The sequence below is a fragment of the Bombyx mandarina genome, chromosome 15 (assembly GCF_030267445.1).
Source record: "Bombyx mandarina strain Sakado chromosome 15, ASM3026744v2".
NCBI lineage: Eukaryota > Metazoa > Arthropoda > Insecta > Lepidoptera > Bombycidae > Bombyx > Bombyx mandarina.
In genome coordinates this window covers 16,023,757-16,043,739 of record NC_143221.1, presented here as the reverse complement: position 1 = coordinate 16,043,739, position 19,983 = coordinate 16,023,757, and the positions used below count along the sequence as shown (strand labels likewise).

Here is a 19,983-nt window from a genome sequence, read left to right as displayed (position 1 = left end):
CACTCCATCCATGTCTTTTTCGGTCGACCTCTTCCCTTCTAGCTGGCACAACCATTTCCATACATCTCCTAGTCACATGCATCATCAAGACAAGTGTGTGGGTGGTGGGACAGCCGTTAAGCTATGCCAGCCTTTCCCAAAGTGGGCGATAACGCCCCTTTGCGGGCGCTGCAGGCCTAAATGGGGGGCGATATGAGACCCAGAAAAAATGGGAGCGTTGTGTAGAGGCTTAGGAGGCGATTTGTAATATCAGCTAGGAGGACTCTAAGACACCGACTGAGATCTCGCTATACTGGTTATTTATAGATGAAAAAATGGGGTCGCTAAAAATAATCTATTCTCAAAGTGGACAATAGACAAAATAAGTTTGGGAGCCCCTGAATTACGCTACTGAGTCAGAGATCTTATAACTCAAAGGGATGGCGAGATATTATGGTGTCTCTGTAGACTACACAACATTAAAATTATGTCTATGCAGTCTATGCTTCGCTACACTTAAACGCGGGTGGGTCGTGAGCTCGTCCTCACATCTATAACAATAAACAAAACCGAATTCTTGTTCTAGCGTAAACAATAAAACAGTGTTGTCAAATAGTTTAAAGCACTGTTAAATTTTATTCTAGAAATTCTCTAGTGATCGTGACGTTTAAAATTAGAATCAGTCACTTATTTGCTCGCGCTGAATACTGTCGTGTGTTTGTTTATTCGCGTTTGTTAAAAATCGGTAAGTTTATTTTTTTATTTTCACTGAGAATTGAGCGAAATACATGAAGAGGATCCTCTCCAAAAAGAGGTTATGTTAATGCATTTATGTTAGTGCCCTGTGAGCACTTGTAACGAAGTTTCAAGTAACACACACTCTTTACTGGTGGTAGGACCTTTTGTGAGTCCGGACGGGTAGGTACCACTGCCTTGCCTAGTTCTGCCGTGAAGCAGTAATGCGTTTCGGTTTGAAGGGTGGGGCAGCCGTTGTAACTATATTGAGACCTTAGAACTTATATCTCAAGGTGGGTGGCGCATTTACGTTGTAGATGTCTATGGGCTCCAGTAACCACTTAACATCAGGTGGGCTGTGAGCTCGTCCACCCATCTACGCAATAATAAAAAAAACACACACACACACATATAAGTATCAAATAACTCAATATTTTCGTCTAACTCGTCGACTCCGACGAAGAGTTCGACGTGCAAACTAGCCCATAGACACAGCCCACTGAGTTTCTCGCCGGATCTTCTCAGTGGGTCGCGATTCCGATCCCGTAGTAAATTCAGCGAAGCACTGCTCCTGCTAGAGTTAGTGTTAGCAATTCTCTTAGGTTGAGCCCGTGAGCTCATCTACCGGTCTGTGCGTTAGAATATCCCTTTATACTACCAATGATTAGGTAGCGAAAAAATCTATACTAATATTATAAAGAGGAAAGATTTGTTTGTTTGTTTGTTTCGAATAGGCTCCGAAACTACTGGACCGATTTGAAAAAATATTTTTCCATTAGAAGCCGACATTGTCCCTGATGAACATAGGCTACTTTTTTTTATTTTTTTTATTTTTATTTTTTGATTTCATGTGTGTTTTAATGTTTCCGAAGCGAAGCGAGGGCGGGTCGCTAGTTATTAAATAAATTCAAAAACTCAATTCTAATCATTAGACGTCCGTTACAGTTTCATACTTAAAGAATTGGACATAATTAATTTTAATTGCAGCTAATGCATTGGTAAATCTATGTTATCATATTATTACGATAAGGGCTGATCTAACAATACATCTGAGATGTAACATAAACCCGGTCACCGTCCTCGTCGAACGCGTCGCTTGCGACGAAGGGCTCGATGAGTGAATTAACCCATAGACAAAGCCCACTGAGTTTCTCGCCGGATCTTCTCAGTGGGTCACGTTTCCGATCTGGTGGGATGATTCTGCGAAGCACTGCTCTTGCTAGGGCCAGTATTAGCAACACTTTGCTTTGAGCCCCGTGAGCTCACCTACACGTCAAGGAGAAGCTGAAACAGCCTCTCAAGACTATCGGTATCGGTAGGGAAAAAAAAAGAAACATATAGAGACTAAAAAGACGAAAGAAGCTACAATTCGTATCGTTAACAGCAATTACCATTAAAAGTAGAGCCATGATTGTACTTCTGACTTAGCTTTTTTTGGACTGAATGGGTGAGCTTCGCCATAGACACCACAACTTGTATACCGGCATGTATCCGGTCATAACATGAGAGTGTAAATAATCAAACTATTAAAAGCCTACAGTATATACGACCAAAAAAAAAGTTTGATAAATTTTTCTTCCTTTGATATTGAAGTTGTAATGCTGTTTAATTTTTTGGGATATAGTTATCATCTAAAAGAGAAAATGTCTAAAATTAATTTAATGTAAATATTGAGATGTACGCAATTATGATCGAATTTGGTATTCTAGGTAGACACACCATGCGTCTCGCTTCCATTTTATTGCTATTGAAATAATTGCTATTGAAAATACGGAATTATTTTTACATTTCGCATGCCAAATTGTTAGCTAGGATCTGTCTCAGCGTAGAGTTTCTACCTGTTTTTGCTGCGAAGCTGTCTTGCGTGCCGGTTTGAAGGATAGGATCAGAACGGAGGAGTTTGATTGCATACATCAACGGTAGCCGCTGAACTCAAGGCGTATCGTAAACTAATTAAAAAAATGATGTGTGATGTCGTGGGACACCGGATAGGAACGAAGTTCCTTATTATATAAAAATTAATTTTAAGTGCTATTCGAGGAATAAAGAAAATAATTATTCGGGTAGACATTTTTTATTATGATTTTTTTATTGATAAAAAAAAACTACTTTACAAAGTTATCAACTTTATTTTATTCACAATGATTTATAAAAAATGTGTAATAATAATATACAAAGAAACAGCTATTTATATGAATAATAATAATAACCGTCATCACGTAGACTATACATTAGACACTGTATAGCCATCATACTAAGACTGTACATAAATAATAAAAATCTTACGTTACGGACGTGTTTTCCCAGTTAGGGTACCCCTCCGCATCGACCCATAAGGAAAATCGTTCCAAAAAAAACAAACTATTATTCTATCAATATGATAATTCTTCAACAGCTATGAAATTCGAACGAGTATTCCCCGAAGAATATCCCAAGGTATACAGCAGATGGAAAGATGGTAATGTCGAATGGGTGATCCAGGATCTGCCGCCGGAAGATGATGAAGAAGCCATCAAGATACTAGTAGACCATCTGTGCGCCGATGAGACCTTGTGTAAAACAAGCGGTAAAGTTATAAAGTATAATAAGCTCGTATTGTAATCAGTCATTACGACACTTACAAATTATATTTACAAACTAGTGGTCCTCCAGCAGTCGAGATTCGAGTATAATTAATTGAAATTATAAGTTTGTACACTATTATGATTCTATTGTCAAAGACTTACACTTCTATAATCACAGATTTTGCCAAGACTACCTACACTTTATACAAATATTAATAAAGACAAACATTAGTTAATCTATTCTCATTTTGACCACAGTCTATAAGCAATAAGAAAAGTTTGACAATAACCAAATAGTTTGCATGCGTGTTGTGTCAAATACATGGTAGTGTGTGTAATGATTATTTTTTCATTGTTTTAATATATTTTTTAGGCATAATTAAAAAAAAATTAACATTTTGCACTCCTTCTCTCTATTCTCTATAAGTGTGGGAAATTTCATACTCCTCCGTCCGCGCAATTTTCGTAAAAAGGGGCTCAAAGTTTTTGCTTCACGTATTAATATATAGATAATTCATCATGAAGATATTTTTTGATTATCTTTATTACTGACTAGCGGCCCGTTCCGGCTCCGCTCGAGACTTTAACAAAAATTTCAACGATATTTGACGTTGTTTTATTTTTTTAAATAAAAGAACACTTATTGCAGCATAACTATAATAATTAGACATATGCTGTCGCGACACTTTTTGTAAATGATAATGTGTTCTGCAAAGTCGTAGTGCCTTATTTTATTCTATCACCAATAGTTTTCGCAGGGCACGCGATGTAAAGTATATTTTAGGTAATTTTTTTACACCTTGGGTTTTTATTGGAGTTTTAGTAAGGATCCCTAATTTTTTTCAAAACATATTGTAGCTTATGTTACTCGGGAATAGTGTAGCTTCCAAACAGTGAAAGAATTTTTCAAATCGGCTCAGTAGTTTCGGAGCCTATTCAATACAAACAAACAAATCTTTCCTCTTTATAATATTATAGTACAGATGATGGGTCGTGTTGCCGGACGACACGGGTAGGAACAACAATCGTGCCTATTTCTGTACTAAAGTAGTCGTGTGCGCCGGTTGAGGGGCAAGCCAGTCTGTATACATTATAATGGAGACATGATCTCATGTGAGTGCCGCCAGTAACCAGTTAATACCAGATCTGACCGATCTACATCAATCCAGACTTTTGTAGGACTAAACGTTGGCAGCGACTTGGCTGTGCCCCTAACATTGCTAACGTCTATGAGTGACGGTGCTCGTTTATCATCATGTATCATAGGCCGTATGCTTACCATGGCAAAAAAAAAACACAAAACATATCCAATTGTTTGCTAAACGCGGTAACATTGAGAAAACGCTATAACACTAGTAGCGGTCATGTTTTGAAACATACACAACTTGCATTCCTCTGTGCAAATCTTTCGCCATCAAGAGCCACTTTCAACTAACAAAAAAATTACATTGGCCATAGTAGCCGACGTCATTGTCACTATCAAAGCTGATCAGAATACTTAAAAGGCTGCTTTAGCGAAACCGGTACCACCATCCTACCGATTTGCTAGACGAACAACTCAAATGTCTTCCGGTTCTAAAAGTTAGATATGGTAAACGCTTATCGGGCGCAATTGAGGCTTCGAGATCATGTCTTTGGATTGGTGGCGACCGCGTGTACATTCTATATAAATTCAGCTCACGGCTGCGCATCATGACGGCATTAAGTTTGTCTGCTCGACTAACTCAGTAGAACTATTGGCGACAGCAGCAACGGAAACACTAAATCTCTTAATATAATATAACATAATCTATACGTGAAGGAAAAAATTTATATCCCTTTTTACGAAAATTGCGCGGACGGAGGAGTATGACATTTCCCACACTTACAGAAAATATAGAGAAGGAATGCAAAATATATATATTTTTTTTAAATTATGCCTAAGAAATACATTAAATCAATAAAAAAACATTACACACACTACCATGTATTTGACGCACATACGCATGCATACCATTTATTTATTGTCAAACTTTTGTTCCCGACGTCTGTGGTCAAATTGAGAATAGATCAAATATTGTTTGTCTTTATTAAAAATTTTCTAAAGTTGTAGTCTTGGCGAAATTTGTGATTATAGAAGTATAATAGTCTTTGAAAATAGAATCATAATGGTGTATAAACTTATAATTTCAATTAATTATAGTCGAATATCGACTACCGGGCGACCACTAGTATATAATATAAATATTATAAAGCTGAAGAGTTTGTTTGTTTGAACGCGCTAATCTCAGGAATTACTGGTCCGATTTGAAAAATTCTTTCAGTGCTAGCATAGCCCATTTGTCGAGGAAGGCTCTATTATAGACTATATTATAACATTACGCTAAGACCAATACAAGCGGATCACCAATAAATAATGTTTCAAAATCGGGGGATTTTCTTTTGAAAGCTTCCGCTGCATGCGCTGCAGAAACGGTTAAAGCTTCGCTAAAATAATGTAGGCCAAAATTGTTCCTCTTTAAAAGATCTAAAAAAAAGTCAGCGGCAGCATATGTCTATATGTTAAGGTTGGCTCACTATAACGTTTTTTATGCTAAGCAAATTTGTTCTAAAATAAAGCATTATTTGTGAACTATTCCACGCGGACGAAATCGCGGGCAAAAGCTAGTCTAGCTTAATATAAAACCGCGTTTGAACTAAGTTATTTTCTTCCTAGATTTGCTGAATGATCCGGAAAGCGTTCGGGGTATGAGTGAATTCTGGAGAATTTTCCTTGGCAAGAGAATGAGTCTTGGATGTTATGCTTCGACCAATGGAAACAAGAAACTGGTCGCATTGAATTGTTGCTTTGTGTCTTGTAAAGGAGAGGATATTGATTGTGAGGTATGAAGGTCACTTACCGCTCAGCTAATAACATTTTCTTTTCCTCAATATTGACACGTTCCTTATTCAAGCGCGGCTTTAAGAGTCCTCGGTTTTGTTTTTTGGTACCAATGAGAATATACCAGTTGCAAGCCATAGCCGACGATATCACAGACATTACCAAGCCATTGCCTATCTCTAGGAATTATTTATAGGGCTTTAGTTTTAGTTACTAGTGGTAGGACCTCTTGTGAGCCCGCACGAGTAGGTACCATCGCCCTGCCTATTTCTACCGAGAAGCAGTAATGTATTTCAGGTTGAGAGGTGGGGCAGCGATTAAACTGTAGAAACTGAGACTTAAAACTCATGTCTCAAAGTGGTTGGCGGCATTTACGTTGTTGCTGTCTATGGGCTCCAGTGACCACTTAACACCGAATGGGCCGTAAGTTCGTCGACCCATCTAAGCAATAAATAATAATAATAAAATCGGAGAATGAATTTGTGGACGAATATTAGTCCGCAAAGCTCAGTCAGCCACTCGACTGTGGTTTTGCCTGTTTGTCACCTTTAGTTGGGACTTTTTATTGCCCTTGTAGGCAGACGAGCATATAGCTCATCTGTCAGCGAGTAGTTACCATTGTTCATGGTCATCAGCAACGTCAGGTGGAAAGCCCAGCCGCTGCCTACCGCTATGTAGGCCTACTCTCCGCAAGCCTCGTTCGAAGAATGACATGTTAAAGCCCTCGGGATACGCCGTGGAGGAGACATTCCAAATCTGGATGGCACGTGCTGGTGTTTCAAACGATTCATGGGAATGGGATCATGGACAACATGCAAACAAGTTTAACTCCAATTTGCATTACAGATCGTTGGCAAGGCATGGAAGAACGTGTATGGTGTTTTGGATTACGCTGTGTCGAAATTCGATGTATTTGAATATCTCGGTACTGACAAAGTCTTGGAGGGCATGGGCTTGGTGGTCTCCAGGAATTATAGGGGAGCAAAACTCGGAAGCAAGATTATAGCGGCAAGGTATGGTATATTAACTGCTACTGAAGTCAACTTGTGTCGGAGCGCATCAGGAACTCGCAAAGGGAGATATCATTGTATTACACCTACACAGCGAATTTTTAAAAATTGCTATTTCAAAACCCCTAGTTGAAAACCGTACGCAGGGCCGGATTTAAACTTAATGCCGCTCCTGGGTACCGGAAAAAAATCCGCCCCAATTTTACTGAAACTTTTAATTTATATATTTTCTTTTCCAACTTTACTAGAAACTGTAAGTTATATATTCCAAAAACATAAATAAATATATGTGGTTTTTTTAACAATTATAAATTTGCCACTAAGGCTGACTCATAATTATACAAGGTAAAAAAATTAAATTTCTTTAATTCTGATAAAAAAAAAAAATCTATTATTATTTTAAATCTCTAAGGAAATAAATTGATTAAAACATTTTGATTATTAATTTTACGAAAAGTGCCAAAATAATGGATGAATTGAAATAATGGATGATGATTCACAAATAATGGATGAATTGAATTTCTTGGATTATCAATTAAACAGAACAATTATTAATTATAGAATTTATTAATTACATAGAGCAACCTTGATAAGAAAGAAAAAATCACTTTCAAAATTTTGCCGCCCTAAAAATTTGCCGCCCTGGGCACTTGCCCCGACTGCTTCTGGTGTAATTTCACCACTGACCGTACGTGACCATACCAAATGTGTTGCTAAGTTAGAATATTAATGAATATTCGAAGCCAAAAGCGATTTTCAATCATGAACGTCTACTGCCGTCTCGGTTCTAATTTGAACTTGAAAAATAGTATAATAACATGTTACGTCGGCAAATCAGTCAAATTATTACGAACAAAACAAATTAGTAGTACAAGCTTGGCGGTAACATTACGACAACACAATAACATGTAGAAGGCTAGTTAAATTGTATAACATCATGAGTATAGCTCGATGGCATTGTTACGGAACCGGATTTGTTGCGTCACAGTTTTATGCATGCTATTGCATGATTTGCAAGATGGACGGACGACATTGTGAAGGTCGCCGAAGGCCGCTAGATGCGCGTATCACACGAGCACACGTTCGGTTATTGCTACAAATCTTAGGGAGGGTCTATGTCCTACATCCAGCATTGGACTTCCTACGGGTGATTATGACTATAAAGGTTTTTTTTATTGCCGTATAGGCAGACGAGCATACGGCCCACCTGATGGTTACCGTCGCTCATGGACGTCAGTAAAGCCAGGGGCAGAGCCAAGCCGCTGCCTACCGTTTAATACTCTCCACAAGCCTCGTTTGAAGAAGGACATGTCATGGCGCTCGGTTATTAATCTCGGTTAAAAGTTATTTAAAGACAAAATAACGTGCCTTTTCTTTTATTTGTTTACTTAAAATAAAATAAAATAAAAGCAATACTTAAGTTTAAATTCCCTTTATCTCAGCGTTCGTTTATCAAAGTATCAACACGACTAAATCAGTTTATGATGCATGCAAAATGATATTTGCGTTTTGTTTGTTCTCGATTCTTTATCTAAGTACACACCTTTATAAAATACAAGCCGTACTCGCCCGCTTCGCTGGGCATTCAAAATTAACATTATTATTTATTGTCATTATTATTAGGGAGTCCAACTCTCATATAAATATTAGCCTATCCATTAAGTACATGTATTTTCTACATGGATACCGAGTTTCAAGTCAATCGGATGCATGGTTCAGTAGTTATAACGGAACATCCGTAAAAACAACTGTAGATTTATATATTAGTATAGATTAGTATAGATTATAATACCAATTATCGTCAAAGGCTACATTAAGATACACAATACGTAAAACCTGATATTTTCAAGTGTTTGTTATCTTAAAATATAACCAGAAAATTTTCGGAAAAATAAGATATGTGGTGTCGTGGGACACCGGATAGGAACGAAGTTCCTTATTATAAAAATATTAATTTTAAGTTCTATTTGAGGTATAAAGAAAATAAAACTGGAGGTTTCGCAACAACACACGGTCACTCGGTAACGTGCGAACTTATTGTGGTGCACTTCATTCACGGTTGTTTGCATAAGAGTTAGTGTATTGCGCAAACGAGCGCTCTAAGATCGTGGTCAATGAATGATAAAAAAATATGTTATTTTTGAAGTTATACTTCTTTAGGCGCGTTATAATAAATTGATGAGAGTGAAATTTTACGATGCGCGCGCACCGTGACACAAAATTAACAGAATGAAATTGCCCACTAAATCGCTCATTACGATACGACCGACGTAGCTTGGCGAGTCTGAATATAGCCGCAGGTGAACTTTCCGAACCGTAACAGGAATGTCCAACATGCGTGTTTGAGGATGTTGTTTAATCGATTTTTTTTCAAATTGATTAAAATAAAAAAAGAAATAAATTTAATAAAAATAAAGTATAACTTCTTACGCGCGTACATAAGTTCACGCACCCTTTTTTGTACGTTATTACAAAGTTAAGTCGTACACTGTGTGCATTACTAATAAAAATCTTACGTTACGGACGTTTTTTCCCGGTTAGGGTACCCCTCCGCATCGTCCCATAAGGAACTTCGTTCCAAAAATTTGATTGGTTTTATAAACAGACAATTTCTTTCAGGGAGCCCTTATGCTACACCCAAGGGATTAAGGCCACAGCCACCGTGTTCACCGGTATAGCGTCACAGAAATGCGCTGAAAGCTGCGGTTTTGTCACAACATTTGAATTCCCTTTGAGTGAAGTAGCTGAAACAGGCTTGAACTACTCCAAAGATGACACGCGTTTAATCAAGCTTATGGTTAAGAAATATGACTTTTGAATTTGTTTTAAATAACAACGTACGTCTACTGTGGATGACTTGGACGTATTGTATGGATCAGCTTGTTGGACTACTAAAATGACGGATGAAAGGCGATTGCATGCAGCAGAGATGCGAATGTTGCGATGGATGTGTGAAGTAACGAGAATGGATAGAATTAGGGTTACATGTATGTTAGAGGAAGTCTGAAAGTAGCATCTGTGACAAAAGTTGAGAAGTGCGCGCTTGAGATGGTATAGACATGTGATGAGAAATGAAAATGTGGTCGGTAACAGAGTGTTAACTATGAATGTGGAAGGACATAGAGGAAGAGGTAGACCTAAGAAGAAATGGATGAATTGCGTGAAAGACGATATGTGTAAGAGGGGAGTGAGCGAAGAAATGGTATGATAGAGGAGTATGGAAGGAGAAAACATGTTGCGCCGACCCCAGTTGACTGGGAGAAGGACAAGAGAATGATGATGATGTACGTCTGCTATGTTTCGACAAATTGAAATGTGATTTTTACTTATTTAAATTTAAAGTTTGCTTCGTATTTATTGCAAAAGCATTTCGCGCATTCTAATGCAGAGTGTAAGCGAACCTTAATATACGTGATTAGAGAGGCTTAAATCATTAGCTCAATGTTCAACAATTACGTACTTGCTGTAATCTAATGCCGGCCACTCACATGCGCGCAAACATTCGTACAAAGGGCTGTCAGACATTCATTCGCAAACTTAGTGGCTGTGCAGATGGGTTCGGTATTCAATTTGCGAACCCGTTTGCGCTTCCTCCTACACTTGTTTACGAATTTTCACAAATTTCTCTTCTTTTTTAATTCGTCAATAGAACATTGGAGGGAAAAAGAGTTTTTAATTCATTCCCAGGCGTGATTAACGGCCATTCTGTTTTTATGCGATTTCTTTTGAGGGTCCCATATGGTCGATTCATTTTGCAGGAGTTCAATGAACTCCATTACCTTGGTGTTGTGCCAATCCATGATGAAGGTACGCTACACAGTAGACGTCACGAACTATGAAAATGGCGATACGTCCGTTACCTTCGCAATCGTGGGCATAACTGGTCACACGAATGTGTGGGAGACTACGCGAAGGATCGCGGTTCGCGCGCTTTGATGTCCTTTAAAAACCGACACAGCTTGGAAAACCACGAATGCAGCGAAAACTTTGCATAATCATTTGCAAATGTCGTCCTACACTTGTGGGTTTGCGTATTCGTGCGAATGTGAGTGACCGGTATAAAGCGCACATTATCACGTGGTCTACAAGACAGGGTCGTTGACCCGCACGTAAATTTTCGCGTCGCGTGCGTCGTAAAACATATAGTAACAAAAGTTGACACCAGTTTGTTTTTTCATGTTAAGATAACACCAATACAATTTTCATCCGTTCGTAAAACGGGCAGATAAACAATTAGGTTGACCGACGACCTGGTCAAAATAGCTGGTAGGGAATGGATGCGAAAGGCAAGAGACCAAAGTGAATTGAGTGCACATGAAGAGACCTACTCAGCATTGGATTGACACGGGCTGAAGAAAGAAGTGTCAAATTTAATATAACTTGAACCACCTGAATATTTGAGGGCATTCCAATAGACATTCTAAGGAGAACCGTTATTTGAAAACATTCTAATCTTATTTACGTTTCCAATGATCATAAAATATGGTATTTATAAAAAAAAACAGTTGACCGTCACATAAAGCCCGGCAGATGTGAAACATCCAAGTTGCTAGAATTTAGCAGTAGAGTTTATAATTAATGACAACCGTTAAACATATATATATATAAGGAGTAAAGTAATTAGGAAATAATGCAAAAAGAAATACACAGTGCGCATACGAGCAGTGAGCACGAAATAAAAATGCATACGCAGTACAAGACTCGCACAGATAAGTAATGGAGTATTTAGTACACCACACACGGAGGCATGGTATGGCATGGTAGGGGGGATGGTGGCGTCGGAGGACACGGCGGCGGGGGGGGCGTATGGGGGGCACAGTGGCACGAGAGAGCGGCACGAAATTGATAGTGCCAAGGCGCGCCAACAGATGTCTCACGTCAAAAAACCAAAAGTGTCTTTAGTCCTGTGCGAATTTTGTCCATCATGTCTACCACTTATGTAGTTGTATTTTATATAGATGTTAGATTGCAATTAATTTTGTTAAATTGTATTTAGTTTTATAGCATATTTAAAACATGTAATTAAATAAAATTATAATCTTTAAATAGCGTTCAGTAGGCGAAGAACAAAATGAAAGGTTCTATTAATTGAATGATTGTAAAATATTAAATGTTCTTTAAATGTAGATTCGCTTTATCATTTTACAATTATTAATTCAAGATTTATTACTGAAGGGGCAAGGCACATTCCACCCGGCTCTGGAAGGAGGTTAAGGCATGTGCTCTTTCAAATTCCCCTGAGGCCTGACGGTGACTACTCAATCAGGTTGAATTCTAGTTGATATGTGCGGCGATATGTATATAGGTTAATATTGTAATAAAACCTATACTTTTATTCATTACAATTGAAATCCGATAATAAGCCCTTAGTAAACGAATAAAACGTGATAGCTTTATTTTATTGTTATTTAAAAATTTAAAATTAAAATTAAATGAAAATCATAGAACGAAAAACGTATGAAGGGAAAAAACGCCATAGAAAAAGTCTTTACCTATGGAAGTTGCTATGAATAGACTTCTGGGGGTAAAAGCCGAGGAGAATTGAGCCTCCAAGGAGGTGAGTTCGCACCGATAGGTACCACCGCCCTGCCTATTTCTGCCGTGAAGCAGTTTGAAGGACGGGGCAGCCGTTGTACTGTTAAAACTGAGACCTTAGAACTCATGTCTCAAGGTGGGTGGCGCTATTTACGTTGTAGATGTCTATGGGCTCCGCTAACACCAGGTAGGCCGTGAGCTGGTCCACCCATCTAAGCAATAAAACAAAAAAATTAAAATGTTGAAGTACGTTTATTTACAATTTTCATTCTTATTAGTATGGAGTTAAGGTCTAAATTCGGGTAGACAGTGTTCGTGGGGGTTCGGCGGGACCTCGTCTGTTAGGTACGCGCTCAACAGGACGGGCGCGCAGACCGGGATGCGGCGCGACACCAGCCACTGCGCGTCGCGCGCCGACAGCGGGTAGCGCTTCACGTCCGCGAAGCACACGTTGATGCTCTCGTCCGAGTAGGGCGGCCTGGGGACACAAGCGAACGTATCGTTACGCCGGTAACAGTAACGCCATCTATCGTCGAACGAATATCGACTACAGCGCCATCTATTGTCAGATAGCGGAAACACAATTGCATAATTATTTCCGTAATTACTAGTGGTACACGGCTCTTGCTAGGGTTCGTGTTAGTAAGGTTGTCAGGTCTGAGCCCCATGAGCTCACCTACAAGTTAGGGTTCCACTGATATAGCCTCTCAAGGCTATCAGCAAAAAAAAATATAGTGGTAGGACCTCTTAGGAGTCCGCACGGGTAGGTACCACCACCCTGCCTATTTCTGTCGTGAAGCAGTAATGCGTTTCGGTTTGAAGGGTGGGGCAGCCGTTGTAACTATACTTGAGACCTTAGAACTTATATCTCAAGGTGGGTGGCGCATTTACGTTGTAAATGTCTACGGGTTCCAGTAACCATTTAACACCAGGTGGGCTGTGAGCTCGTCCACCTATCTAAGCAATAAAAATAAAATAAAAAAAGAGTAAAGGATTCGTGAAACAGAACGCGTAGTTAGCGCTGCGTATTCGCGTTGCGCTCTTTTCATGTCACACCAATTGATTAGATAAGCCCAACGTTCCTTGACGCGACGTAACATTCGCCAAATCATTGTACCTTTCGATAGCAGTGTGAAAATTTAAAAGTATTAAGATGTCGAGTGATTCAGATGTGGAATTGTATAAGCATGAGTATTCTATCAATTTTTCGGACATTATCTAGTATTTTAGTACACATTCACTCGGACGCTAAAATGAAATTTATAAAAAATTACAACGCCTGACGTCAAAGCGTCCTAACCCCGCGACAGATGGTTGCGTTGGCGACGTTGGTGCTGTTTGGCAGTATATTACCATAGTAGTACTACACACCTCGGCGTCATAGCGCGCCGACAGTTTAGCGTTCTGACGCGCGCTAAGTACGCGTTCTGTTTGATGAAGCCTTAAGCTTAAAGCGGTAGGGGGCGTGCTCACTCGAGGTCGGGCGCGTGTCCGTCGCCGGCGGTGACGAGCCTGGCCAGCAGGCGGCGGCGCGCGGGCGGCACGTGCAGCAGCGCCCGCAGCCCCGCGAACGCACCCGCCGCGCCGCACGCGCGCGCCCGCCGCCAGCGGTGCGCCGCGCGGGACAGCACGCGCTCGCCGCCGCCCGCACCCGCCAGCCGCGACGCCAGCGGGTTGCCCCACTCGAACTCCTCCTCCTGCAATACAACATGTACGGGATCCGTTATAATAATAACCATCGTTACTTATTCATTGGAAGGATAAATTGAGATGAAAATGAAATTTGCATAGCTTGTAAATTGTCGTAATTAGTAAGCTTCAAGCTTTCCGGTTTAAGGGAGATTACATACAGTGTGACATCTGTAGGTTCTACTAACGGATAAAATAAATTTTAAGGTCTCAGTACAGTTACAACGACTGTACCACCCTTCAAACTGAAACGCATTACTGCTTCACGGCAGAAATAGGCGGGGTGGTGGTACCTACCCGCGCGGACTCACAAGAGGTCCTACCACCAGTGATTACGCAAATTATAATTTTTCGCTTTGATTTTTATTACACGATGTTATACCTTCAACGTGGAGGTCTATCGTGAACATTTGTTAAATACGTATTTCATTCGAAAAATTGATACACGCCTGCGGGATTCGAACAACGTTGCATCACTAGATACGAAAGCATCGGACATCTTATCCTTTAGACCACGACGAATTCTAGTGATGTGAAATGATGATGTTGTAAGTAAGCAGCAGTGACCGGCAGGAAGGCGCCGGCGTCGCGGCTGCAGGGCACGTAGCGCGGGTGCAGCACCCAGCGGCCGGCGGCGATGGAGCCCAGCATCTTCTCGCTGCGGCCCGGCGCCGCGCACAGCAGGTGCGTCGCGTCCGGCGCCGGCTCCGCCCCGTCACAGACCTCGCCGCCCAGCTGCTCGATCATCGACATTATCTCCTCCCGATTCTGGAATTTGTGTGCCATATATACAAAAACCTCATAAAATCTGTGACTCACTCCAACATAAATGATTGCTCTCACTCTGCGAAACATCGTGCCACATGGCGTCGCATCGCGAGAGCATCGGTATCGCAGGATCTGACTGATGACCACGACCACTCTGTCAGAAGTGTACGAATAGGAAGAAAAATACAAAAACAAATTTATTTCGTACTTTGGAATTTTTTTGGACTTTTTGGCAGGAACGCGAGGAGTGAAGTAGTGTGATTTGTTCTATTTCGTCTATCACTAAATAGACCAAATAGAACGGGAGATGAGTCGAGGCCAGGGCGTTGGCGGTGTTCCGTCGACAGAAACGTAGTTGAGTACTGTTCACATTCACAATCGTAGTTTTGAAAATATCGATATTAGCTCGGATCGATTATCGACTCGAATAGCACTCGATCGATTATTAATGGATTACGCTCTTGTTCGAGAAGGAAATCAATATTTAATTTCTTATGTAGGTAGGTCCTCTATGGTAGGACCTCTTGTGAGTCCGCGCGGGTAGGTACCACCGCCCTGCCTATTTCTGTCGTGAAGCAGTAATGAGTTTCGGTTTGAAGGGCGGGGCAGCCGTTGTAACTATACTGAGACCTTAGAACTTATATGTCAAGGTGAGTGGCGCATTTACGTTGTAGATGTCTAAGAGCTCTAGTAACCACTTAACAGTAGGTGGGCTGTGAGCTCATCCACCCATCAGAGCAATAAAAAAAACATTAGATTCAGGATAGAAATTAGTGTTGGTGTTCAATTAGTGGCAGGGGTCACTGTCCCGCCTGACTACTCACATCGACGTTGGAGGACAGCATGAACTTCCTGGTGGGGGCGGCGCGGAGGGCGGGGGCGGTGGGGGCGGCGGGTGCGGGCGCGCTGTCGTCCCACCCCACGGTGCTGGGCTGCGAGTCGGGCCCCGGCTCCGTGTCGGGCGCTGCAAATAGACAACAGAGGGTCAACGATCTACACGCGACACGGATTTACAGTAGCATCTTTTCTCAAATCATTCACCATTACCATTGAGGAATTGAGGCATTGACTTTTTATTCTTTAATTTTAAATAACTGTAAAGCATTTCACACTAAACACAGTCTCACAACCCAATTTAAATGCATTTATCTCGAAATGTTCACATCGTGTTAGCCTTGTGAGCCTAAATTAAACAGACATTATTTTGGGTCGTCAAAACCGTCGGTACATAAGTGTTAGGACTGACGCGGGGGGTGAGCCGGGGAGGGGTCCCTGGTCATGCGGCGCGCTCGCTGCGTGCTGAGCCTCTCGGAGAGCGCCGCCTGCAGCCGCTGCAGCTGCTCCTCCACCAGCGACCCTGGACGCTGGGCGTCTTCCACTGCTCGACAACCAGCTTCTGAACGCAGGTTCTGAAAGAAGTTACGATGCATCAGAAATTTAGAATTTTCTAGTCGGTTTTGTTAGGGTCGATGGTTGGACAATCTCGCGAGCGACCCCCGGTTGAATGGTGACCAAAACGACTACAGCCACTGGAGACAGTTACGCGAACACCATGTATTTCATACCGTATAGTTACCAACTGAAGACCAGAGTACATAAAAACTCTTCAGCGATATACTAATTGAAACTAAATTTAATTGTTACGACAATTAAGGTAGATAATAAGGTATAATCCCATTCTCACGGATCGTTTGGAACCTCTGGGTCTGCGGAGGGACTTCGGTTCCCTCTGTATTTTGTACCGTATGTTCCATGGGGAGTGCTCTGAGGAATTGTTCGAGATGATACCGTCATCTCGTTTTTACCATCGCACCGCCCGCCACCGGAGTAGAGTTCATCCATACTACCTGGAGCCACTGTGGTCATCCACAGTGCGTTTCCAGAGGTCTTTCTTGCCACGTACCATCCGGCTATGGAATGAGCTCCCCTCCACGGTGTTTCCCGAGCGCTATGACATGTCCTTCTTCAAACGAGGCTTGTGGAGAGTATTAAACGGTAGGCAGCGGCTTGGCTCTGCCCCTGGCATTGCTGAAGTCCATGGGCGACGGTAACCACTCACCATCAGGTGGGCCGTATGCTCGTCTGCCTACAAGTGCAATAAAAAAAAAAAAAGACTTCACTCTCATAATTGACGCCTTCGCTTTATTTGGAGTGACCCGCTCGTCGCCGCGAATAAAGCTGCCTTCATGGATGTCGCGATTTTAAAGCCGCTTCGATTTTGCTTACAGTTTTATGGAACATTCTCGATAGGACTAGAACATTCGAGAACATTCTTGAGGCTATTGTCGTACCGGTCTAGTACATCTCCGGTTGCTCCATCGCAAGTCTCCCAGAAACGATACCCTTACTCTCACAGCGGTTCAGAAGACCACATTCGATAGATAGTTACCATCTGCCTCCAGAATGAACTGACCAGCTCGTGGTGTTCCAGTCCGGTGCACACATTCATCCCCAGCACCCAGACACCCCACAATGACCAGCCCTGGGCAGGCCTCACCCAGCGAGTTCCCTGACTTTAGCAGATTGTCGTCCACGTCTCGGAAGGCCTACCCTCGCTGCGTCCTCCAGAGTCTTGAACACGAATGAACGCGGATCTAATGCCTCTCGTATACAATATAACAATCTCAACTTACACATTCCTGTGACAACTTCATCATCTTAGCTGGCGGCGTGTCGGCTTCATCCTACAATTTAAATATTTCTAGATTTTATTTAATTTTAAATTATATAAGAGTATGTTACATAATTAATGAGGCTCAAAAGCATTTAAAAATCTTAACAAAACAATTATATTACCACCAGCACATGGCGGGAGAATCAGAAATGCAGGGCGGAAATACATTCGACGGAAGAGCGTAGTTTTTTTTTATATTGTCCTTGTAGGCAGACGAGCATACGACCTACTTGATGGTGAGTGGTTACCGTAGCGCCCATGGACTTCAGCAATGCCAGGGGCAGAGCCAAGCCTACCGTAAGATGTTAGGTAGAGAACTACGGATGAATTCATGGAATTTAATAGTACTAGTGGAGGCCGAGGTCTCGTAATGCACAAACCGACAGAATATATAATCTGAGCTATATTGCAAAATGAATTAATTAATATTCAAGAGTTGTTTTTATTTTTATTTTCTACTAGCGACCCGCCCTTGCTTTGCTTCGGAAACATTAAATTTTATTATTGATAGCTGGGTCCCGCGATATTATTGTCGTATCGCGGTTGAAGCCGCGGGGCGAAGCTAGTCTAAAAAAAGTAGCCTAAGTTACTCCTTACATCACCAGCTACCTATCGGTGAAAGTCCCGTCAAATTCGGTCCAGCCGTTCCAGAGATTAGCCGGAACAAACAGACAGACAGACAAAAATTGTAAAAAATGTTATTTTGGTGTATGTACCGTATATATTATTATATTCATATGCATGTAGTAAAAAGAGGCTATTGATGTGAAACATCTATAGCCGCACGTAAAACCGATTTCTGGCGTGGCGACGCATGCCGTGGCGACGCAATATGATGGTATATATATATACAGTCAATATGCAGTAGTGTACGGTGTGGCGACGCGTCGCCATGCGCAATCGACTGTGCGATTCTCTCTCACTCGATCCGGCGTTAAGCCATCTCTGTCGCTACACTGAGCTCGGATGCCTATAGTGTATATTCCGTAGTGTATACAGTGTTGTTTACTACAGTACACATAACCTGTGTTTTACTTGAAAACAAATTATTTTTTCGTAATATTTTATTTTATCATTATGACATATTTAGTTCCTATCACAATCTGTTCTTTTCTGTATCTTACTTTTACAAAATAATGTCGATGTTTCACATCTGCCAGGCGTCCCGTGACGGCTCACATTTTTTTCAATATTACAGACACTCCAATTTTATTTATATGTATAGATGATCCATGTGTCATTTATTGAGCACGTAAGTCCGAGATCAGTCTATTCAGTAGTACGCTCTAATCTCACCAGTTGCAGTTTCCTGGGAGCCGTAGCGGGTGGCGTGGCGACGGGCGGCGTGGCGACGCCCTCCTGGTACCGGGACAAGAAACGGTTGCGGATCTCCGACAGCGGCTGTCAATGTAACCGATTACTTACATTAGTGTAGGGGAGGTAGGGGGAGCGTGGGAGGAGCGTGGGGGAGGGGAGCGTGGGGGAAGGGGGAGCGTGGGGGAGGGGAGCGTGGGGGAGGGGAGCGTGGGGGAGGGGAGGGGGAAGGGGTGCGTGGGGTAGGGGAGCGGTCGGAGGAAGAGAAGAGGGGAGGTAGGAAGGGCGGAAGTGGAAGAGCCTACTTAAAACCTTTCCGGCCCCAGAGAACTATATGTTATCATGGGTGATTCTAATTCGAAAATCGGCGCTAACGGCCGTGTGGGAATTTTAGGGCTTGGACTATGCAACGAAAGAGGTGAAAGATTGATGCAGTTCGCAAATGAAAATAACCTCCTCGTAGACTGTACATCACCTGGTGACAAACAGCGTCATCAGATCCAATACACACTAATGAGATCTAGCTGGCGCACCTGGTCTCAGTATCCACACACTACCTGGGATTTGTTGTAGTTTCGATCACAAGCTCTTAATCGTAAAATTCTATTGAAAATTGCAAACTTGTGGCGGATATTACTAATTTAATAATTAAGGGATGCGTTTCTTACAAACTGTGTGGCGCGTGGCCAACACACAACGCAAGGTATTTGACAGATGCCTGACTCTCGCTTACGACATTTTCAAGACAAGCTTGCATATATACAAGTTCCGAGCAACAACATTTGGACCGTCGGTCTACCGAGCAATCTCACCCGCTCGGTGGAAGATCTTCCCTCCGTCGTATACCTACAAACT

General features: G+C 41.7%; 2 protein-coding genes across 2 annotated transcripts in view; one reads left to right on the top strand and one right to left on the bottom strand.

Moving 5' to 3' along the window:
* The first annotated feature begins 568 nt into the window (after positions 1-568).
* LOC114250288 (uncharacterized) lies at positions 569-12,274 on the top strand. Its single transcript, XM_089732794.1, has 5 exons — positions 569-724; positions 3,110-3,280; positions 5,974-6,140; positions 6,985-7,151; positions 9,768-12,274. The coding sequence occupies exons 2-5, from the start codon at positions 3,112-3,114 to the stop codon at positions 9,964-9,966; spliced, it is 702 nt and encodes a 233-aa protein (XP_089588920.1). The 5' UTR covers positions 569-724; positions 3,110-3,111; the 3' UTR covers positions 9,967-12,274.
* A 642-nt stretch (positions 12,275-12,916) lies between these two features.
* mus101 (mutagen-sensitive 101) overlaps positions 12,917-19,983 on the bottom strand; it is a 29,249-nt gene continuing 22,182 nt past the window's right edge. The window contains exons 19-25 of the mRNA XM_089732787.1: positions 19,111-19,215; positions 17,774-17,824; positions 16,387-16,549; positions 15,965-16,104; positions 14,940-15,140; positions 14,157-14,380; positions 12,917-13,161 (exon numbers count right to left, since the gene is read on the bottom strand). Of these exons, the coding sequence (XP_089588913.1) occupies positions 12,969-13,161; positions 14,157-14,380; positions 14,940-15,140; positions 15,965-16,104; positions 16,387-16,549; positions 17,774-17,824; positions 19,111-19,215 (1,077 nt within the window). The 3' untranslated portion in view covers positions 12,917-12,968. The remainder of the gene's footprint in view (positions 13,162-14,156; positions 14,381-14,939; positions 15,141-15,964; positions 16,105-16,386; positions 16,550-17,773; positions 17,825-19,110; positions 19,216-19,983) is intronic.

What these genes read in the sequence shown, in the direction of transcription:
- LOC114250288 (XM_089732794.1), top strand. Translation starts at nt 3,112, where the DNA reads ATGAAATTCGAACGAGTATTCCCCGAAGAATATCCCAAGGTATACAGC. An exon ending in GACCTTGTGTAAAACAAGCG is followed by an intron (nt 3,281 to 5,973) that starts GTAAAGTTATAA and finishes TTTTCTTCCTAG; the next exon opens with ATTTGCTGAATGATCCGGAA. An exon ending in GAGAGGATATTGATTGTGAG is followed by an intron (nt 6,141 to 6,984) that starts GTATGAAGGTCA and finishes TTTGCATTACAG; the next exon opens with ATCGTTGGCAAGGCATGGAA.